Source organism: Anolis carolinensis, chromosome 3, assembly GCF_035594765.1.
Source record: "Anolis carolinensis isolate JA03-04 chromosome 3, rAnoCar3.1.pri, whole genome shotgun sequence".
Lineage (NCBI taxonomy): Eukaryota > Metazoa > Chordata > Lepidosauria > Squamata > Dactyloidae > Anolis > Anolis carolinensis.
This window is the reverse complement of record NC_085843.1, coordinates 286,188,852-286,206,965: the sequence shown is the minus strand read 5'-3', so window position 1 is coordinate 286,206,965 and position 18,114 is coordinate 286,188,852. Positions and strand designations below refer to the sequence as shown.

General features: G+C 43.6%; 1 protein-coding gene across 2 annotated transcripts in view; it reads right to left on the bottom strand.

Annotated features, from left to right (window-relative positions):
- The window catches only part of il1rap (interleukin 1 receptor accessory protein), a 177,415-nt gene that overhangs the window by 49,593 nt on the left and 109,708 nt on the right, over positions 1–18,114 (bottom strand). For both annotated transcript variants that reach the window (XM_062976939.1, XM_062976941.1), the window contains exons 7-10: positions 13,042–13,113; positions 11,428–11,557; positions 6,649–6,797; positions 4,636–4,785 (exon numbers count right to left, since the gene is read on the bottom strand). In XM_062976939.1, the coding sequence (XP_062833009.1) occupies positions 4,636–4,785; positions 6,649–6,797; positions 11,428–11,557; positions 13,042–13,113 (501 nt within the window). The remainder of the gene's footprint in view (positions 1–4,635; positions 4,786–6,648; positions 6,798–11,427; positions 11,558–13,041; positions 13,114–18,114) is intronic.

Genomic DNA, 18,114 nt, shown 5'->3' with positions numbered 1-18,114 from the left:
AATATTATTATTGTTGTTGTATGACACAGCAAACAAGATATACATGCTGGATTTCATATCACAAAATCACAAGTCGAACACTTCCCAAGTGTCTAGGACTGTGTGATGTATTTTCGGAAGATGCGCGCAGATCCCAGTAGGGTGGCCTTTTGCAGTTGGCAGATTGTAATTGTGTCAATGTCTATTGTTTCCAAATGCCAGCTGAGATCTCTTGGCACGGCACCCAGTGTGCCCATCACCACCGGGACCACCTGCACTGGTTTCTGCCAGAGTCTTTGAAGTTCAATCTTGAGTTCCTGATAGCGGCTGAGTTTTTCCTGTTGTTTTTCGTCAATGCGACTGTCACCTGGGATGGCAACATCAATTATCCAAGCCTTGTTCTTTTCCACAACTGTGATGTCTGGTGTGTTGTGTTCCAGAACTTTGTCAGTCTGGATTCGGAAGTCCCACAGTATCTTTGCATGCTCATTTTCCAATACTTTTGCAGGTTTGTGATCCCACCAGTTCTTTGCTGCTGGGAGGTGGTACTTGAGGCATAAGTTCCAATGAATCATTTGGGCCACATAGTTGTGCCTCTGTTTGTAGTCTGTCTGTGCGATTTTCTTACAGCAGCTGAGGATATGATCAATGGTTTCATCAGTTTCCATGCACAGTCTGCATTTTGGGTCATCAGCTGATTTTTTTTTTTTGGGTAATCAGATGATGATGATGATGATTATTATTATTATTTGAAACACAACAAGATGAGTCCACAGCAGACACTCTGCTGGTTGTTGTACTGGATCACACATCGGACACTTCCCAAATTATTATTATTATCACAACGACGTTGTATGGCACAGCAAACAAGATAGATATGCTGGATTTCGTTTAGCAAAACCACAAGTCGAACACTTCCCAAGTGTCTAGGACTGTGTGATGTATTTTCTGATGATGTGTGCAGATCCCAGTAGGGTGGCCTTTTGCAGCTGGCAGATTGTAATTTTGTCAATGTCTATTGTTTCCAAATGCCGGCTGAGATCTTTTGGCACGGCACCCAGTGTGCCCATCACCACTGGGACCACCTGCACTGGTTTCTGCCAGAGTCTTTGAAGTTCAATCTTGAGGTCCTGATAGCGGCTGAGTTTTTCCTGTTGTTTTTCATCAATGCGACTGTCACCTGGGATGGCAACATCAATGATCCAAACCTTGTTCTTTTCCACAACTGTGATGTCTGGTGTGTTGTGTTCCAGAACTTTGTCAGTCTGGATTCGGAAGTCCCACAGTATCTTTGCGTGCTCATTTTCCAATACTTTTGCAGGTTTGTGATCCCACCAGTTCTTTGCTGCTGGGAGGTGGTACTTGAGGCATAAGTTCCAATGAATCATTTGGGCCACATAGTTGTGCCTCTGTTTGTAGTCTGTCTGTGCAATTTTCTTACAGCAGCTGAGGATATGATCAATGGTTTCATCAGTTTCCATGTACAGTCTGCATTTTGGGTCATCAGCTGATTTTTTTTTGGGGTAATCAGATGATGATGATGATGATTATTATTATTATTTGAAACACAACAAGATGAGTCCACAGCAGACACTCTGCTGGTTGTTGTACTGGATCACACATCGGACACTTCCCAAATTATTATTATTATTATTATTATTATTATTATTATTATTATTATTATTGATGCACCACCTGGAAATATTTTGTAGGTTATTATTTCAATTCTACCCAGCAACATCTTCTCACCATATACCCTAACTACAAAAGCATTCCTCCAGAGTAGGAATGTAAGCTTGTCTTATCTTCTACAACATGTTTCTGTTGATATATCTGTCTTATCCAACACAAGCAAAGCACGAAAGCAGCAGACTCCTCCCTGGCATCGTCTCCATTCGCTTCAACACAAACAATCTGTCCAGACACCATGAAACCAACTTCTCCTCAGACTCCAAGCAAAGACTTAATTACTTTTGCTTTAAGGAAGACTGCTATGCACAGAGTCGATTGCACAAAAGCAAACCAGATTGCTTGGCTTCTTCAAACACATAGAAAACAATGCTAGCTGGGATCTGCAGCGGAATGCAGAATAAGAGGCCAAGGGTTTCTATGGGCCAAGAGGAACATAGCTGCACATTGTTTTGATGCTCAGTTGTGGACATGGTTTATGAAGATGTGGAGAATAGGAATGGAAAACAAGAACAACATCCATTGTTTATCAAGAGCCTTCAACAGGTCAGGTCCGTACAGGGGTTATATTTAAGAGAATGGATCCTGCCAGGGAATTTGCAACACAAAAGGCAGCAAAGATTGCAGGAAAAGAACACAAAGGGAAGGGAAAGGAACTGGCTGCGATTCCAGGCCTCTACAAACCCTTCATTTGATATGAAATATGCACCACTGGTTTACAATTAATGTCACCTGAGGATAAATGGATGCAGCAAGTTGTCAACAGCAGGAAACAGTATCATAGGGTGTGTCTACACTATAAATGGATGCAGTTTAACACCACTTTAACTGCCATGACTCAATGCCATGAAACCCCAGAAGCTGTACTTTACAAGACCTTTAGCCTCCTCTTCCAAAGTGTTCTGGTGCATAGGCAAATTACAATCCCCAGGATTCCATAGCATTGAGTCATGGCAGTCAAAGTTATCTAACACTGCATTAATTCCATAGTGTAGATGCATTCTGAGTCCTTTAGCTCTGTTCTTCTGACTGCCATCCTATTTATGCCCACTTTATTCACCACAGAAAAGAACCATGTTGAGGAAACTTTGCTTGCAAACGAGCTAAAGAGGGAATCTTGTGAACCTAATAACTCCATCATGGAACTGGGTATGTTTAATTTGGATTCCCGTGTTTAAATATTGGAAAGATTCACAAGTTGATGATAGAAATGTTAGGGATTCCTCTTCAGAAGAGGAAGGGGAGCAGGAAAGTGTTCATGAATCAGAGGGTGAGTTGGAATCTGAGGAGGAGATTTTGGCAAGTACTCACATTTCAGGAGAGGCAAAAGGAAACAGCAGAGACGTCATTCAGCTAGAATACCTGCCAGAAATGCAGCTGAGTAATTGGGAACTTTCCTAGCAGCTGGGAGGGGACTCAGGGCAATAAAGCAGAAGCAGGTGCAGCCAGCTCTTGCTGGTAACAAACTGACTCTTTGCTCCCCTTGTGCCTGCTTCAAGCCTGCATCTGGGAAACTGCTCCTAAGGGTATATTGCTGTTTCTTTGTCTGAAGTAAGACTTCTATTTGATTTGGGAGTTTACCAGAGACTAAGAACTGTGCTTGCCCTAAGACTTCCTTGCTTCCTTTTGCATTATTCCACGGAGTGTGCTGTACTTTATATTTTGCTGAAGTCAAGCAGTTTTCATTTACTTACCAGTGTTTTAAGGCTGTTCTTGAAAGACAAAACAGGACAAGAACAGGTTTTGTTTCTGCTACAGGCATTGAAGCAAAAGGTTCAAACTACAGAAAAGGAGGATTCTGCCTTCCTTGTTAGATCCCAGCCAGCCAGGGCACCAAGGCCTGCAGTGTTTCAGGACTTGCACTTTGACACAGATAATGCTGAGGATTTTACTGACATTACACCCTCCACGGAGGTGCCTTTACAGCTGCAGGTGCCCAAAGATATTGACTCTGGAGACTTGCTAATTGGAGAAGATTCTTCTATTCCTCCCTTGCAGATAAAGCCAGATGCTGAAGAGATGCCTGGGAATGGGGTTTTTAATTGTAGAGATTTTGTAACTAGAGAAGTGCAAAACAAGAAATCTACCGCAGCCAAAGACTGGCAAATAGATGGGATGATGGTTAGCGTTCCCTCGGAAAAGTTTTGGGAGTTTGTACTCCCTAAATTCTGAATAGTCCAGAATCTGTTAAAAGTGTTTTGCTCAGTAGATTTCCTTGTGGTGTCAACGTTGCTTTCTTGGAGAGAGGTTTCTCCGTCTCCAGCTCCTGTTCCCAAGCCAAGTATTCCAGTTCCAGTCGGGCCATGCTGTACCGCGACTCTTGAGTAGACCTTGACTTTACTTCAGTTGTTATTCTTGTTCCTGTTTCAAGTTTGCCTCAGCTTTCACAACCTTGCTGCCTTGATCGTTACAAAGTATTTCCAGAGGATTGAACTCTGTTTCCTGACAGCATTGTTTCCCTGTTACAACTCATGGACTTTGATTTCTTGGGAGAGCTATCGAGCTCTCATTGTGGATTATAATATCGGACCTTTCCCTTCACCCATTTGGAACCATCATTGACTTTCTAAAAAGAACTATTCCTTACTCAGACTCTATACCTAATTTCCTTTGGATTTATAATTGTTTTAATAAAGATATAGTGTGTTATATTGGCTCTTGTCTGGTTTTTGAGTGCTCACGCTGCCTTGGGATGCAACATTCCTAATTGTAAGAGCGGTTGGACAGTGGAATACATTGCCTGGGAATCCAGCAGAATCTCCTTCTTTGGAGGTTTCCCAATAGAGGATATATGGACATCTGTTGGGAGGGCTTAGATGGTATCCTTCTGCCTGGGAGAAGGGGGTTGGACTGGATGGCCTCTGGGGGCCCCTTCCCACTCTAGGATTCTAAGTTTATGTTTCCATGAAAACATCCACAGTGACACAGAGCAAAAGACAATGCACACAACCGCCTCCCGCTGCTTACCTAGGATGGTTTCATCCGTCCCAAAGTGGGCCCGGTAGAAGAGGACCAGTTCCAGCCAGTAGGCGTGGTAGATGACCGTCAGGGCCACCACCAGCAGGACAGTGGCTCCCAGGCCACAGGCCAGCTCCAACGTGTACCGTGGGACCACAGCTGTTGGGGGTCAAGGAAGAAAAAGGGGTTCAACCACTGCAAAGCCAAGGATAAATATATACGATGTACAAGCGAAAGACATCCACAAAAAGAAGCAAAGACTTAAGGCTCGCTCTCAAATAAGTAGGCAACGTTGGGAGGCATGAAAAGGCACAGCAGACCCCTTAAGAGGCAAGGAAGGGGAGCAAGAGACCTCCCTTCTTTGTACTCCATCTATACTGTACAATTAATGCAGTTTGACATCCCTTTAACTGCCTTGACTCAGGGGTATGGCATCCAGGGAGTTGTAATTTCGCCAGGGATTGAAACATCTGTGCTGGTTCCCCTCCAAACTACAGCTTCTAGGTATTGAACCATGACAGTCAAAGTGGTGCCAAACTGCATTAATTCTACAGTGTAGATGCACCCCTTTTCTATGTACATTCCCCACCAAAAGCCATTTCAGTTCCTTTTCAACAATGAAGTTACTTTCTGTCGATAGCCAGCCCTCCATTTATGCTGAGGTTAGGGGCACAGGACCCCTATGAAAATGGCAAATAAAGAAATGACTCTTTGTTTACCTAAAAGTACACCTCTCTATAAATTTCTAGGTTTTCTAGTATGACTTCATGGTCTACTTCATCGGGGTGAAAACAAAACACCCCAGAGTAGGCACGTGATTTATCGTTCCTCATATTCTCCCTATGCTATGGATGGGACTTATTGTCTCAGGGCAAGCAGTCAAACCAAACCCAAACACAACAGAGTCTCTATCAGTAGTTAGCAGAGATTTACAGCACACCCTCTGACCTTGTTTGCAGCTCACTGCTTTAATAAGACACTTGAACTCTGACTTTCATCCAAACACACATTGGAGGTTTTAATTTTTACTTGTTGCTTATGAAGTTATTTACACTGATCTGCTATTGGTATAGGGCTGGGCTGTGGCACAGCTGGTTAGTAGCCAGATGCAATAAATCACTACTGACCGAGAAGTCATAAGATCAAAGCTTGGGTCGGATTGAGCTCCTGATCATTAATAGCTTAACTCACTGTTGACTTAAGCAGCTCAAAAAACAGTTACATCTGTTGAGTAGAAAATTTAGGTACCGCTTTATGCGGGGAGGCTAATTTAACTAATTTACACCACCATTAAAGCCTCCAGCAGTGTGCGTAAAGGAATGAGGAAGGACGCCATCAAGGACTCGGTGTCACAAGTGGATGGAATCGAGCATACCCTCAAGAAGCCAGAAGCTGGAAAATGTTAGATTGTCTCTGAGTCTGTCTATATATTGTATGTCTAAGGGCACTGAATGTTTGCCATGTATATGCGCATTGTAATCCACCCTGAGTCCTCTTCGGGGTGAGAAGGGCAGAATATAAATACTGTAAATAAATCAATAAATGCAAAGATATACTCACAGCCACAATACATCCATCCACATGGCAAGAGATCATCATGGCGAGAACATTGCAGGGCAAAGAGCAACCCATGGCAAAAAGAGCCACATAGGCTTCTCATCATCACACGTGGACAACGGTGAATTACATAGTCCTCGTCATACCTGTCACGTGTTCATGACTAAACTCATTTTCCTGTTGCTCTAGATTCACATCTCCAGTTGCTTAACTCACTAGTGGAATGTTCTGTGACCACATGTCTATTAGAACTGTATTTTCACACAGTAATGCACAACGGAGTTAACAGATGATGCATTTCTATCTAACAGAGCATTATCTACCTAACATACGTCTCCTTGAAACTGATCATAGAGCGTCACTAGAGGACCTAGAGATTCTTAAGAGAGAATATTTTGAACCAAATCCACCAAAGCCAAAACTTCAGGTGTGTAGGGATGGTTGTATTGAAGCGTGTCTCCTTACCTTTCATCCTCACCAGAGCCTGCATCTGAGAAGTGCCATTATTGTTGTGGGCGAAACAGGTGTAGTTGCGCCTCAGGTCCTTCTCTGTCACTTTCGACACAAACAAGGTCTTCGTCACCTTCACATCCCCAACCGTTAATGGCTCCTCCCTGGAAAAAGGGAGGGTTAGAGGAATAATACGTCCATCAATAAGGTCCACTTTGGCCAGGGCTCACCTGGAATAGACTTGTATCCTGTTCTGGGCAAAGCCATCCAAGAAGGGTAGAGTCAAGGTGGGAGGGGTGAAAAGTTTGGAAACTATTATTCCCTCTGAGGACTGGGTGAGGGATCTGGGTATGGTTGGCTTGGAGAAGAGAAGGCTGAAACCTAAGGAAGGTCCTGTAGAAGATAGAGCTAGATTGTTTTCTGTTGCTCCAATGATAGGGCATGAACCAGTGGCTCAAACTCCAGAAAGAGGGATGCCAGCTCAACATCAGAAGATGTTCTTGAAGGTAAGAGCTGTTCAATGGTGGAACTCTCTGCAGTTTCCAATACTTGCTGGACATGCAAACAGCAAGTGGGGTCCTTCTACCATATGTGGTGGACATGTAAACATGCCAAGAAATGCTGCGAGTTTTCCAGGCTGTATGCTTGCTGTGAGTTTTCCAGGCTGTATGGCCATGTTCCAGAAGCATTCTCTCCTGATGTTTCATCCACATCTATGGAAGGCATCCTCAGAGGTTGTGAGGTCTGCTGGAAACTAGGCAAGTGAGGTTTATATAGTTGTGGAATATTCAGGGTGGGAAAAAGAAAGAACTCTTGTCTGTTTGAGGCAAGCTGTAAGGCCAGTCAGTGCTACTGGATTCCTTGTCTGTCTGAGGCAAGTGTGAATGTTGCAATTGGCCACCTTGATTAGCATTGAATGGCCTTGCAGCTTGCCTCCAACAGACAAGATGTTGTGACACAGCAGGAACCTCAGAATGACTCTGATGGGGATTATGGGATTCAGGTTCAAAATGACTCTGGTGGGGATTATGGGATTCAGGTTCAGAGTGTCCCTGTTGTAGAAGATGAAGAACAGGGAGTTTTTCCCACAACAGGGAATGATGTTGATGTTACTGAAACTAGCCAGGTACAAATTGACTCAGAAAAGGAGGACAGTTCTCAGCCTGATAGCTTGCAGGCTGACGCTAATGAGCAGGTTGACCTTGATGAAACGGAATCTCTAGATCGAGCTGACTGTTTGGAATTCTGGGTTCGATGGAGTGTGAGAATAGCAAACAAGAAGGTGGTCAGAGGTCAAAGAAATGCTTTCATGCTTTGCAAAGGGTATTAAAACAGTGTGTTGGGAGACAAATCTTTGTCAAAGCAACTTCTCACTCAAGCCAAGAAGCAAGCTCTCGTTTTCCTGGATTATCTTGCAGCCTTTGTGTGTTCATGTTCATGGGACTTTGTCATGTTCTAATGGGACTTTGTTTATTCCTTATGATTTCTTGGATTATTCTCTAAAGCCTTGTTTTGTAACAATCATTTGGAACTTTACTATTGCTTTTAAAAAACTATTTATTTTCTATTTCCTAATAAACTACAAAAGACTTCAACCTGTGTGCAGCCTGGTGTATATAGCAAGGTGAAACTAATCTGAGGTGCAACGCAAGAGTTCTTTCTCCCACCCTGAACATTCCACAAATATATAAATCCCACTTGCCTAGTTTCCAACAGACCTCACAACCTCTGAGGATGCCTGCCACAGATGTGGATGAAACATCAGGAAAGAACATGGCCATACAGCCCGGAAAACTCACAGCAACCCAACACCAAGAAATGCTGGATTCAAATGCATTGTCTTGTAGTAGTGGAGAGGATCACCATGACTTCCCTTGATCCAGACAATATACTCCTCTTGATGCAGCTAGAATGACGTTAGCCTTTTTAGTTTCTGCATCACACTGTTGGCTCATGTTTAAGTTGTAGTCTCCAAAATCTCCAAGACCCTTTTCTCATGGGCTGTTGTCCAGCCAGGTCTCCTTTAGTTTGATTTGATTAAACTATCATTTTTAGCTCCTCTATGTCAGGCACGGGCAAACTTGGGCCCTCCAGGTGTTTTGGACTTCAACTCCCACAATTCCTAACAGCCGATAGGCTGTTAGGAATTGTGGGAGTTGAAGTCCAAAACACCTGGAGGGCCCAAGTTTGCCCGTGCCTGCTCTACGGTCAGCTCTGCACCATCAAACATGACAGAATTTGTACAGACAGCTTCAGGGAAGGAAATTTAAAAAAGGAAACGATGAGATCTGGAGGCAATGAAATGTGGGAAACACAAGAGAAATCACATTCTATGCCGTGTTCATTCACAGAACAGACTGCTCGGTATCAAGCACGCAAATTAATGCACTAATTTTGGTTTGTTCTGATTCAAGCCACAGGAGACGGCGGCACTGAACCTCTCGACGGATATTAACTCTGTAATTGATTCGTCTTAATTTGCGAGCCTTTTTACTTTTCCGCCGCAATTTTGCTGCGGCGGGATTATCTCTCTTCTGGAAAACATGCAGAAGGCAGCAATTTGTACAAGAGAAAAAGAGTCGGCGTGGTTGAGAAATTGAGAGTGATGGGATGGGATTTGGGAAATCTATTTGAAAGCCATAAGAACCACTGTGAGATCCTAGCCTTCCTCGCAGGGAGCTGCAATGGCGCAATGGGCAAATATAAATACTGTAAATAAACATTGTAAATAAATAGTATTATTCTCCCTCTGTTTCCCCACAGTGCAACATTGTTGTCATTATGAAGCATCTTCAGGTCAACACTTTCAAAATTGTGTGTCGCAACATGTTACTGTGTCAGCTGCAGTGTGCAGATGTGTTCCATGAGCACAACGAGAAACCTCCGACAGTGTGAAATAAGCAATACCGAACTGCATGCATTTCACACAGCATAGGTGCCAATTGTCAGAGTAAATCGCAGCGTAGCAGCAGTTGTATGTTGTCAATGGAGTGCAGAACGAAGAGACGTCAGAAACGATGTTAAAAATATATACAAAGTTTTACTATACAAGACAAAACAGATTTGCAGACAAACACAGGCTTGGCTTTCACTCTAGGCAGACACAAACTCAAAACAGAGCAAGATCTCAACTGACACAATCAGTAATGTACAAACACACTTGAGTCTGGACACTCCTCAGACACATCAAGGTCAACACAGCTTCTCAGTCATTAACTCTTTACAGACTATAGCATATTTATTTATTTATTTATTTATTTCTAATATTTCTACCCCGCCCTTCTCCCCAAGGGGACTCATACTCATAGCATACTCTGGATGATGCAACCTGTATGCAATACATGCCAGACACAAATTTCATTTAAACACTACCAATACACAAATCCCACATTAACACCAATGTGTATGGTGCATTACTACTATATATTCCCCTTCTATAAATCTTGGAGATGGATATTATTATCTTGCAAATCATATATGCTGTGACCCCATACATTTCATTATTACAGTTTAGTGAAATGATGCTTGTTGACAAGGTGGATCACTGACATGACATGTTTGGAAAGCTCGGCTCCAGGTCCTGCAGCATGGCTGGAGGAAACTGACCACAGAAAGGCACCGTAGGATGTAGAGATTCCGACATAGAGCATTTGCAATCCAATAAGGAAATCCACAAAACTCAAAACCGCAAATGTGGAGAGACAAGCATATTGGGTTGCTGAAGATTTTCATGGCCAGGATCACTGGGTGGCTGTGAGTTCTTCAGGCTGTATGACCATGTTCCAGCACCATTCTCTCCTGGCGGTTTGCTTGCATCTGTGGCTAATCTTCACAGCTCTGTCGGAAATGAGGCAAGTGGAGTGTATAATATATCTGTGGAATGTCCAGGGTGGGAGAAAGAACCCTTGTCTGTTTAAAGCAAATATGCATGCTGCAATTAGCAAGCTTGAATTAGCCATGAAGTTTGAATATGAATATATATATATATATATATATATATATATACACACACACACACACACACACACACACATACACACACACACACACACACGCATACATACACACACACACACAGAGTAGAGCTCACTTAACCAACACTCGCTTATCCAACGTTCTGGATTATCCAACGCATTTTTGTAGTCAATGTTTTCAATACATTGTGATATTTTGGTGCTAAATTCATAAATACAGTAATTGCTACATAGCATTACTACGTATTGAACTACTTTTTCCATCAGACTTGTATAACATTGGTGCTTAATTTGTAAAATCATAACCTAATTTGATGTTTAATAGGCTTTTCCTTAATCCCTCCTTATTATCCAACATATTCACTTATCCAACGTTCTGCCGGCCCGTTTATGTTGGATATGTGAAACTCTACTATATACACACACACGCACGCACGCACACACACACACACACTCCACTTGCCTCACTGCTAACAGACGCCAGCCATAGATGCAGGAAAAACATTAGGAGAGAATGCCACTGAAACATGGCCATACACATGGCCAAAAAATTCACAGCAACCCAGCGACCACTGTATTTCTTTTTTATCTTGGAAGTTACCTTGAGCCCCATTTTGGTGGAAGAGACTGGTTATAAACGAAGGAACAGAACCCAAAACTCTGACCCACTTCCCAGTTCCTCCCAGTGCTGACTCCCTGGATTGCTTCTGTGGCCATTGGCCACCCATATCTCCAATACCATCACCATGGCTTGTAAATCTATGATGGACTAAGCAGCCTATTCCCCATGTTAGGCATCCAACAGGTCCTTGGCCCTTACGTGTGGGAGACGTTGAACTTGAGGTCGGTGACTTCATCGGTGGTCCTTCCATCGATGGTCCACCAGACCTCCTGCGGGGAGTCCTTCAGGAAGGTGAAATGGACCTCGCAGACGAGGCTCATGTCTACACCTAAGGAAAGGATCATGACAACAATGGTAAGAAGGATGGTGCATCTATACCTGGTATGGGCAAACCTTGGTCCTCCAAGTGTTTTGGACTTCAACTCCAATAGGCTGTTAGGAATGGTGGGAGTTGAAGTCCAAAAAACTTGGGGGGCTGAAGTTTGCCCATGCCTGATCTACACTATAGGATGAATGACATTTGTCACCACCCAAACTGCCATAGCTCAATGCTCTGGAATCCTGGGAGTTCTAGTCTTTCAAAGCCTTTAGCCTTCTCTGCCAAAGAGTGCTGGTGCCATGCCAAATGGGAAGTTTTAGAATTCCATAGCCTTGAGTCCTTCTGCCCATGAAATACTTTGCCCAGAACTGGACACAAATGTTATTATTCCAGGTGAGAAGGTTTGACCAAAGCAGAAGAAGAGAGTGGGACTAAGCAGAGGCTGGATGGCCATCTGTCGGGGGTGCTTTGAATGGGATTTCCTGCTTCTTAGCAGGGGGTTGGACTGGATGGCCCATGAGGTCTCTTCCAACTCTACTATTCTATGATTCTATGATTCTATGACTTCCTTCAATCTGTACACTAGACTCCTCTGGATGCAGCCTAGAATCACATTGGCCCTTTTAGCTGCCGCATCACACTGTTGGCTCATGTTCAGTTTGTGGTCAACTAAGACCCCTAGATCCCCTTGTTTTCAAGCCATGTTTCTCCCATCTGATATCTGTGCATCTCATTCCTATTGCCAAAGTGATGTACTCTATATTTATCTCTGTTGCAATCCATTTTATTCATCTTGACCCCACTTTCTAATCTGTTGAGGTCCTTTTGGGTCCTGATCTTGTCCTCTGGAGCAATGACTCTCCCAGCTGCAGATTGGATCATCCTGCCTTCTGTTCTGTCGGGATGGGCAAACTTGGGCCCTCCAGGTGTTTTGGACTCCAACTCCCACAATTCGGCTGTTAGGAATTGTGGGAGTTGCAGTCCAAAACACCTGGAGGGCCAAAGTTTGCCCATGCCTGGTTTCAGACTGTTGACCAATTCCTAGTCCACTTCAAGGGAACCTTGTCTAGGCCACACTTATTTGTTGCAAGAATATCATGTGGAGCTCCTCAAAAGCCAGCCTGAAATCAAGATATATTACATCCACAGCATTCCCTCCATCACTCAATAACACTATGCAACACAATATTTGTTCCCGGGTTATGAATCCTATTTCCTAATTGGTTCTATCATAAAAACATGGAAAATGTTTATTTTTGTTTTTTCAGTCCATCCTGCAGCACATTTTGTTCTAGTTTTTCAACGAATACCTCCATGTCTCTCAACCAATTCAAACCTAGTTTGTGGCAGCCACAAAAAAATGAAGTTTCTGGAGTCTAACAACTGCTTTCAAAGTAAGGACTGCACAACTAAACAGAAAATAACGCTTCCAAACTAATAACAGGATTTTTTTTACAAATTCTGTTACATAGTGTAATGAGCTGCAGCTTTACCTGGCTTGAATTCATAGATGACCCGGCTGTCTGGAGTGATAATCTGAGGAACCGTGGAACGGTACGGAGCAGCTGCGGACAGAAAAGAAAAAACAAAAAAGAGAGGAATCACCAAAATGTGTTTCTTGTGTGTTCGAAAAAAGAACAATAATTTGGCTTCCAACTACCCAGTAAATGGCTATAATTGATCACTTATCCTTCTCTAGTTTCATGACATAAACATATTTTACTGCCTGGTTTTTTCTTCTTCTACTCTTTAATATTTTGGTGCCTTTTAAATATTAGTCTGTATCTATACTGTAGAATGAATGCTATTGTTATATCCCAGCTACCTTTGGCCTCTGTACGTGACCCTGGGTTCACCTTTGACCAGGATGAAGAATATGTTGATATTTCTCCGAGTCAGCAAGACCTGATGAATTTGTAGCTGCCACTTGTTGATCATACACAGCCAGCTCTAATTGAAAGGGAAAATGTTGTGGATAACTCTACTCCCTTGCCAGATGTCTCTAGCTCACCGGAGTCTGTGTCCTTCAACCGGAGAGAGTATCTAAACAAGCAGAGATCTGAGAAACAAGCGCGGAGAAGAATGGCCCGCTTGGCTGAGCATGGAGACTCTCTCTAGAAGCATTTCCCTTGGGAACTTTGGGGAGGAAGGCCCTGCACTTCAATAAAAGTTTCGCTCCCAGTAGTTTCCCTTGCGGTGTCAACGTTGCTTACAACTAAGAAGGTTCATCGTCTCCAGTTTCCAGCTCTTCGACCCTAGCAGCCAGCAGTTGCTGCTACTCACGAGTTGACCCGGATTTAGGTCTACTTTCCTGTTTTTTCCGAACCAAGATTTATTTCCACGATATCAAGTTCCTGCCTTGCCACTAAGAACTATTCTTGAATATTTGGACCTTGCTCATCTGCCTAGCTTGCTGACTTAATTCCCCACTCCAAGGCTACCATCAGTTTTGGAGTGTGTTTTGGTTTCCGGACTTTGGACTCTAATACTGGACATATTCCTGGACATTTCTGGACTATCTTATACTTTTTCTTAAAGGGTTATCACTTGCTCAACTTTTCCACCAATTCATTTTGGAATTATTATTTGCTTTAATAAAGACATTAAAAGAATATTGGCCTCTTTGTTGGTTTTCAGTGCTCTCGCTGCCTGGGCTGCAACAGCAGACACCACTTTGACTGCCATGACTCAATGCCGTGGAATCCTTGGGATTGTTGAAGGCTTTCATGGCCAGAATCACTGGTTTGCTGTGAGTTTTCCAGGCTGTATGGACATGCTCCAGAAGCATTCTCTCCTGATGTTTCGCCCACATCTATGGCAGGCATCCTCAGAGGTTGTGAGGTATAGTGGGGGGGAAAACTAAGCAGGTAAGGTTTATATATCTGTGGAAATCCAGGGTGGGAGAAGGAAGCCTTGTCTGTTGGGAGGCCACTATGAATGTTGTAATTAATCACCATGTTTAGCATTAATGGCCTTGCCAGATTCATGTCCTGGCTTCTTCCTGCCTGTTCAGAGTTGTTAGCTGCCCTTGATTGATTCATGTCTGGAATTCCTCTGTTTTCAGAATGTTGTTCCTTATTTACTGTTCTGGTTTTAGGGTTTTTTTAAAAAAAATACTGGAACCCTGATTTTGCTCATTTTATGGTTTCCTCCTTTCTGTTGAAATTGTCCACATGCTTCTTCTGGATTTCAATGGCTTCTCTGTGTAATCTGACATGATGGTTATTGTTCCAAAGCAAATTTCTAGGAATATCCCAAGTAGTGGGGTGTTGTCTGGTTTCCAGGCTGTACAGCTGTGTTCTAGCATCATTTTCTCCTGACATTTCTCCTGCATCTGTGGCTGGCATCTTCAGAGGATCTGGTGGTAGCCAAGCAAATGGGGTTTATATAGCTGTGGAACGTCCAGGGTGGGAGGAAAGAACCAAGTGTAAATGGTGCCATTAGCAAGCTAGATTTGTATGTGTTGAATGGGATTCACACATTCACATGTGAGTAACCATGAAGATCACTTAGTCAATTAATGAAGGCATCTGCATAAAAGTAGCCTGGTGTTTGTCCCATTTGAATTGTTTGTTGCCTAGAGAAATCACTTGTGTGAGTGGCATTCACTAGCCCTTGATTGCTTGCTGCCGGGAGACCTCCTGTGTCCGAATGGTGTTCTTTAGTCACTATCTTGACTCTGGTGTCTTTTAAAAAAAATACTGGTAGCCAATTTTTGTTCATTTTCACGGTTTCCTCCTTTCTGTTGAAATTGTCCACACATTTATGGATTTCAATGGCTTTTCTCTGTAGTCTGACATGATAGTTGTTGGAGTGGTCGAGCATTTTTGTGTTCCCAAATAATATTTATTTATTTATTTACAGTATTTATATTCCGCCCTTCTCACCCCGAAGGGGACTCAGGGCAGATCATATAACACATATAAGGCAAACATTCAATGCCTGGACATAGAACAAAGACAAGAGACAAACGCAGGCTCTGAGCTGGCCTCGAACTCATGACCTCTTGGTCAGAGTGATTTGTTGCAGCTGCCTGCTCACCATCCTGCGCCACAGCCCGGCGCAAGTTGGTTCATCATCCTGTGTCCAAGTTGTTTCATCATGTGCTCTGTTATGGCTGATTTCTCTGGTTGAGTCAGTCTGCAGCGTTCCTTGATTCATGTCTGCGTTTGGGGGTCCCTAGGTAGAGTTCTTGTCCACAGCTGCATGGTCTACGGTAGACTCCTGCAGAGGTGAGATGATCCCTCTTGTCCTTTGCTGAATGTAGCATTTGCTGGATTTTCTTGGTGGTTATGTAGATATTTTGTATGTTGTGTTTCTTCATCAGCTTCCTTATCCAGACAGTGGTTGCCTTGATGTCTGGTAAGAACACTTTTTGCCAGGACACAGACCCCTTTGAAAAGGCCACACACAAGAAGTAAGGACAACAAACGTTTATTAAATAATATTCTGAACCTAGGAACACTTAACTTCAGTGCTCCTGGTAAAAGTAAATGTCTTTAGCTTCCAGAAAGGCAAAAATGCAGGAACAGAAAATAATCCGGATTATCCTGCTCAGTCTTAACTCTAGCCAAGAGTTTACTGAAGCTACGGCCACGCCCAACTACGGTATGAAGAGCTGGAGGGAACCAAACGCACTCCCAAAAGGAGACCAGGCGACACCGCTGTCCAAAACACCCAGCCGAATCCAGGAACCAGGAAAAAGCCAACCGAGAGTAGCAATGCCGTCGTCAGAAGCCAAGCCAAATTTAAGAACCAAGAAGCCAACCAGGAGTAGCGATATCGTCGTCAGGAGCCAAGCCGGATTTAGGAACCAAGAGCAAGCCAAGAGACGCCAAACCAGGAATGAGCGATGCCGTTGTCAGAAGCCAAGCCGAATTCAGGAACACGAAGCTGTACAGCCAGGACCCAAGCCCAACAGAAGAACAGGCAGCGACAATCCAATGTCCAAAACAACACCTTGCCTTCTGCAAAGAGTCTTTACTTCCAAATCCACTTTTAACTTACACATCGTCATCCGATGATGATGTGGCCTCCGCCCTGTCATCATTATCCACAGCTGATCTTGATTTCACACGTGAACCTCACCCATCATCCCCCCAGTCCCTCCACCTCCGTTCAAGACTTAGATCTCCCCTTGTCCCTGGTGTATCAGTAGTTTGCCATTCCCTTGATGCAACCTCAGAAACTGGCTCTGCATTCACATTTACTTGAGTCCGATCTGCAGCACTTTCCATCTCACTCCCAGACCCATCATTCCCAGAAAAACCCTCAAATGTTTCATCTTCCGTGGGAGCAGTGAGTAAATCCCGGATCTTCTTCCTTTCCCTTTCCTCATCTGACTCTTGCTCCCAAGTTGTCCTTTTAGTTCCTCTACTCTCTGTTAACCCCTCTTCTTCCAGCATTGACTCCTCATCGCTAGAGAACCCTTCAAACATTTCGTCCTCAGAAGGAGCCATAAGTATTTCCCAGACCCACTTTAATTGCTGTTCCTCATCAAACACCTGCTCACCATTAGCTCTTTTCCTCCTGCTAGCAGTTCTACTAGTACTAGTATTATTGCCCCCTGGCCCAACTACAACACTTTTCCTCTGGGTGGATCTTTGTTCCACCCAGCACTGGTTCACCTTGCTCCAACACACAAACTCCACCACAGCAGGCTTGAGTTTTTCAGTTTATTGAAGAAAGACAGCAAAACTTAATATAAAGCAGTAAAGAAAGTAAAATCCAATTGCAAGTGCAATCCTTTAACACAGTTCAATGATTTCGTAGTTATTCGTCCAAAGTCCCAAAAATAGCACAGTAGATCCAAGGTAACATGAATACACGAGCTTCAAAAGTAATCCAAACACAGATTCTAGGCATGAGACGAGGCTTGAACCAAAAACAAGGCAAGAGTTGATTCTCCAAAAGTGAGGTTGCTCTGACTGGAATCTTTCCCAAATTACATCTCTTTTAACCCTCCTTACAAGACATAAACACATTCCTGTGCACTCTTGTTTCCCCGGGTCTGCCTGCAATTCTCACAGAGCAACGGAGGCCTGATCTCAACTTTAACCTGGAATCCCTAACAAACATTCATCCTCCTCACTACCATCTGAACTCTGTAGTTATATCCCAGCTACCTTTGGCCCCTGTACCTGACCCTGGATTCGCCTTTGACCAGGATGAAGAATATGTTGATATTTCTCCGAGTCAGCAAGACCTGATGAATTTGCAGCTGCCACTTGTTGACAATACACAACTAGCTCTAATTGAAAGGGAGAGTGTTGTGGATAACTTTACTCCCTTGCCAAATGTCTCTAGCTCACTGGAGTCTGTGTCCTTCAACCGGAGAGAGTATCTAAACAAGCAGAGATCTGAGAAACAAGCGCGGAGAAGTGCCCACTTGGCTGAGCGTGGAGACTCTCTCTAGAAGCCTTTCCCTTGGGAACTTTGGGGAGGAAGGCCCCCCTTTTGGGGGGAGACTCTGCACTTCAATAAAGGTTTCGCTCCCAGTAGTTTCCCTTGCGGTGTCGACGTTGCTTACCACTAAAAAGGTGCATCGTCTCCAGTTTCCAGCTCCT